Source organism: Otolemur garnettii, unplaced genomic scaffold (genome assembly GCF_000181295.1).
Source record: "Otolemur garnettii isolate 467f Iridium unplaced genomic scaffold, OtoGar3 scaffold00022, whole genome shotgun sequence".
Taxonomy (NCBI): domain Eukaryota; kingdom Metazoa; phylum Chordata; class Mammalia; order Primates; family Galagidae; genus Otolemur; species Otolemur garnettii.
Window position 1 is genome coordinate 16,914,858 of NW_003852417.1, and position 5,200 is coordinate 16,920,057.

The 5,200-nt window shown below is 49.6% G+C and overlaps 1 protein-coding gene across 1 annotated transcript in view; it reads right to left on the bottom strand.

The window, feature by feature from the left end:
• Positions 1-2,913: 2,913 nt before the first annotated feature.
• Positions 2,914-5,200, bottom strand: part of KIF3C (kinesin family member 3C) — a 47,764-nt gene continuing 45,477 nt past the window's right edge. Inside the window, exons 6-8 of the mRNA XM_003787448.2 lie at positions 4,780-4,888; positions 4,437-4,609; positions 2,914-4,225 (exon numbers count right to left, since the gene is read on the bottom strand). Of these exons, the coding sequence (XP_003787496.1) occupies positions 4,132-4,225; positions 4,437-4,609; positions 4,780-4,888 (376 nt within the window). The 3' untranslated portion in view covers positions 2,914-4,131. The remainder of the gene's footprint in view (positions 4,226-4,436; positions 4,610-4,779; positions 4,889-5,200) is intronic.

A 5,200-nucleotide genomic window follows, 5' to 3' on the forward strand; every position in this document is an offset into this window, starting at 1 on the left:
CTCTGTGCTTGAGTTCCCAGTGTGGGTCATTCCTGAGGCCTGGTCCTGTCCCGGCCCTTGGGTGCCACACCACACCTCTGGATCCTTATTTTGCTGAGGTTTCAGTGACTCTTCAGCTGTGGTCAAGAATTCTAGCTAAAATACACCCCAGCACTCGGCTCTGAGAACAGAAAGAAATAACCGTGGAGACAGGTGTCCAATTGGAGATGAAGCAGTGTGACGTGGCAGCTTCCTTATCAACAACCTGTCTAATAACAAGGGACCAAAAGACCTGGACCTAGAGAAAGTTTCCACCCTCTGGCTCTTTTATGGGACTCTAGAAAACCATCTCTCAGACCCATAGAGTTATTTCACTGCCGATGACAGAATGAGTGGTTTTCAAATAGGACGTCTAGGTGAGAGTCTGAGGATCTGGTCTTATTCCCAGCCATGTCCACTGAAAGAAACCAATCTGTCCTCTATTCCTGAAATATGTACCTGTCAGTTTTCCCAAGCACAGAGGAAAAGAACGTGGGCTCGAGAGTCCAGCTGTGTCGTTAGCAAAGTTGGTTAATTCCTCTTCCTCTTATCAGTAAATCAGTGATGTAATTCCCCCCCAGAGGATGAAATGAGTGTGTGTGTGTGTGTGTGTGTGTGTGTGCACCGTGTGCATACACACAGGTGTGAAGCACCTAACACAACCCCTCACACATGCCTGTTACGCAGCAGAGCCACTCCAGCCATGGAACCCTGCTAGAGCTCAGAGCAAGAGCCTGGTACGAAGGCAGGAAGTCCCTCCAAGAAAACCACCGCTACCAAAACTACTGGCTTATTATTGCTCTTTTTTTTTTTTCTTGAGACAGAGTCTCAAGCTGTTATCCTGGGTAGAGTGCTGTGGCATCGTAGTTCACAGCAACCTCAAACTCTTGGGCTTAAGCGATTCTCTTGCCTCAGCCTCCCAAGTAGCTGGGACTACAGGAGCCCACCACAACGCCTGGCCATTTTTGGGGTGGCTATTTTTTGGTTGTAGTTGTCGTTGTTTGGCAGGCCCGGGCTGGATTTGAACCTGCCAGCCCCAGTGTATGTGGCTGGTGCCATAGCCGCTGACCCCGAGCCTATTGTTTATTTATTTATTTATTTATTTTGCACCAAACCCCAGTCCTCCCATAGGAGCCAGGGTCCAAGGCTTTGTGTATTATTTAGCAGTGACTGCTTTTCACTTCCTCTAAGACCCCCGGGCTGCAGGGAAGGAGCCAGTAGTGAGAACCTGGGGGAGAGAAAAGAGGCCCTGGGAAGAGGGGATAAGGAGACAGTGGTCTCTGGAGTTACTGTAATTCAGCACCCACCATGGGCCAGCCACATTTGTGTGCTTTATGTGTGTTTTCTTCACGGTATTCTCCCTCCTGGCTAACAAATGAGGGGCAGAGAGGCTATGACATTGACAGTTCTGAGATGTGCTAATAGTGCAGAATTAACTGGCTAGGGATTGCTTGCCTAAAACACAAACAGCTGCTGCCACAGGCCTGGCACAGACTCCTGACTAGAGCCAGGGACCTGCCCCTCGGCCCTGCTGGGCAAACAGATCCCCTTTTATTAAGCAGCCAGTTCTTTTCCAAGGTGCTGATAGCTTTAGCTGGGCTCCAAATACACTTGAATCTCTTCTGGACAAAACAAGGGAGAGAGAGAAGAGAAAACATTGGAAAAGGGAATAGTAGTAGGAAGAAACAAAGGGAAGAGAAGGCAGGCGACCGACTTGGTAACATACTCATTCCTTTATTGTCGACTGTGTTAACTGGAACAAAATGGGGCCTTCAGGCTGCTGGCAGCACCGAACTGCAGGTGCATTTCAGTTCAACAGAGAGGCCACCATCCCAAGCCAGGGGACAGAGGGTAATGTTTTATATATATATTTATATATTACATATGTCCCGTATAGTCATATGTATAGAGTGACAAGAATGGGCCACTGCATTAACTGTTGTCCTAAATAAAGACCATAGCAACAGACACGGAAATTTGGTCCTAACAGGGCCCTTACTTTGTCAATCAAATGTTTGATACATCAAAAGGAAAAGGAGAGAAAGACAGAGAGACTGAGATCCAGCCACCCCTGGTGGCCCTGTTCCCAGCATGTTTTACACTGAGAATAGAGTGTCCCCTGTGGAGGTAAACACGCACACAGACACGCGCGCGCACACACACACATACACAAAACTGCAGGCAGAAGCTTTTCCTCTGACCATACCTCGGGCCCAGCCCTCAGACTAGGGTGGCAAAGAGGGTATTTTGTGCTCTAAGACTGTGAGGGAGGAGTGACAAGACAATGTAGGCTCAATGTGTCCAAGTGATGAATGGGGTGATACGTGCTGCTTCGTCCACACACCAGAAAGAGATCAGTGGGAGGGGCTGCTCCATGCAGCCCAGGAAGTCTCCCTGTGCCCAGGCCACCTGGGGAATTTCTAAACACAACTTCTGTCCCAGCCACAGACGAACCTCTGATCTGAATCCTGAGTCTCAAATAATCTCTTGGGCTCTGATGAAAATTGTGATTTCTTTGAAGGACAGGAGCAAATGGCAATTGGGTGGCTCAAGCACCTAGTCCTGTAATGACAGCAGAAATGACAGCATCATTGAATTAAACCACACCAAAGCTTGATCCTCAGAGCAGGACTTGAAAGGTGTGAGAGGGTTCATTTCTTGAAGGAAGGAGAATAACCCCCCGCTGTCACCTCCCAAACACCAAGTCGCAGGCAGATCTATCAGTCTCGTGTCTTTACCCCAGTGACAAAAGTACCCATATTCTAGGAATCAGAGACTCCACTGTTAGAGCACCTGAAATCCTAACTCATTTGTTCGTGTTGGTGATTACCTCTTTACCCCTCCACCAAAATAATGTACTTTAAAAGTAAGTCAATGAACGTTAATCTTTTTTCCTTTTTGTAGAAATTTACTTATCACTTGAGATACTTGGAGACATTTTGGATTGTCCCAAAGGAAGGTGAGCAGTTCCCCCCTAGGGACTAATTTGCACAACTGGTGAAGAAAGGATCAGTTTTCAACAAAAGAGTTCCCCCCAAAAATGTGATTCAGAAACAGGGGTAATAGGCAAAGCTGGAAAAGATTGCACCTGGTTCTCTGTTTCCTGTGCTAAATGACAGGGAAAGCAACAGATTTTAATACCTTCATTTAGTCAGGGGTGCAGCGACATTGACTCCTCCCACTGTGAAGAGGGATCTGGGCAAGTGCAGGGAGAAATGACCAATGCAGAAGGAGCAGCATCTCAAAAATGGGGAGTCGGCTCCATGGTTTGTGACCAAAGTTTCTTCTCGGAGGGGACAGAAACAAAGAGACCTAGAGGAGGGACTTCCCTTGATGACTGTCCAGGTTGTCTTAATTGTTGCTCCATTTCCTGCAAGTCCCAGGGTGGCAGCAACCGGCTGGTTTGCAATAACCAACCAGGGGCTGGGAAGGCGGGCAGGAGGCAGAGTTTGGGAAGCCATGAGTTCTTGCCAAAGCTGAAGAGCTCGGGCCATGTTGGTGAGGTCGTTTACATCATTGAAAAGGAGTCTGAGAGGCTGAAAGAGGTTGTTTGAGGCCCAGAAAGGGGAGAGTGGGGCTCGCTCTGTCCACTGGGAGCACAGGACCAACACGGTCAGGATGTCTCTTGTCCTCAGTGGATGCTGAGCAGTTTTCTGGTCCTAGAAAGTGCTTAGAGGCTGCTCACCGTCAGCATGGGAGGAGATGGAGGTTACGGAGTGAGACGGGTAGGAAAGGGACTGTCTTCTCAGGCACTGGCCACCTTCCCTGCTGGGGGCAGCTGACACGGGGAGAAGCCTGAGGTCTGACAGGGAGGCGTCTAAAGTCAGAAGAAGGAAAGGAGGCTACGCAGTGACCACAGCAGGCCCAGACAGCTTGGGCCACGCGTCTCCCACACACAAACTGAGCTCCACGAATAAATAACATGAATTAAATAAAGGAGGTGGAGAAGAGCAGGCAGAGGTGCTGTCTGCCGGATCCTCTCCCTTCACACGCACGCACACGCACATGCACACACACGCACGCACACGCAAGCAGCAGGTGAGATGAGCCGGGGCTGGCTACCCCACCCCAGGAGTCCGTTGGGTGGGCAGCCTGATGTGAAGGTTGTCACTGTCATTCATGGTCCACCACCGTCGCAGGGCGTGGACAAGAAGCTGCCACGGGGACGTGCGTGGTGGAGGGAGGAGGCCGTTGAGGACTCTGGCACCTGGATGGGGGGAGATGAGGCAAGTGAATGGGAGGTTAGGGAAGGACAGGAAATAGGAAAGGGAGGCCTTTCTCTCACCCCAGTGCTGTAGGAACTCTCTCACAGCCCCAGTCCTCCCTGGCACAACCAAGACCCTCTTCAGCCTCAACCAGCCCCTGCGGTTCCCCTGCCTCCCGCAGCCAATGCTCACACTGACCATGGTGGTACTGACCAGGATCTGGACTTTCGGACTTTAGACGTGGAAGGTCTTTCCAGAAAGCTATCCAGTCGCATAAGCCTCTCCATGTGTAGTGCACGAGGGTCTTGTTCTTGGTCATGAGAGAATTCCATCTCAAAGACAGCTGGAGGGGACACGTCCAACTCCAAAAACATTATGTTTTCAGCCTGCGATGGGAACATCATGCCAGACGTTAGTAGCGGCCCCAGTGACTGTGTCTTTTACCACATCTTGAGTGTAGCAAGGGTGATGAGGCTGTTAGAGGTTGTGGGGGCTGTGAGCATACCCTCCCTTGGGCTCTTTCTCCCCTCCCTGCTTCTACTTCCCAGCTTCTTACCCTGTACCTCGGGTGGGACCCCATTGCCATGGCCACCCGAGCATACTGGCTGATAGGCCTCTTGTAGCCCACTGCAGATGTTGGCCGCTTCTTCATTTGGCTGTTATTGCTGCAGGGAAGAAGCGACATTAGAATGGATGTCCTTTGAACACAAATGGCAAACGCTATCAGGAGGGACTAAGTATCACTCAGGTAGCCAGGAGGCCCTGCAAAGCACAGGTTCTGGAAGTTTCTTCTCCTTGCTCTAATACAGCCTGACAACTGGTACTAGAACAGTAGTCCCCCTTACCTGTGATTTCAGTTACCATGGTCTGAAAATAGGTGAATACAGTATAATAACATTTTGAGAGAGAGAAAGATCATATTCGTTTAACTTTTATTACAGTATGTCATTAAATTATTTTATTATTATTATTTATTT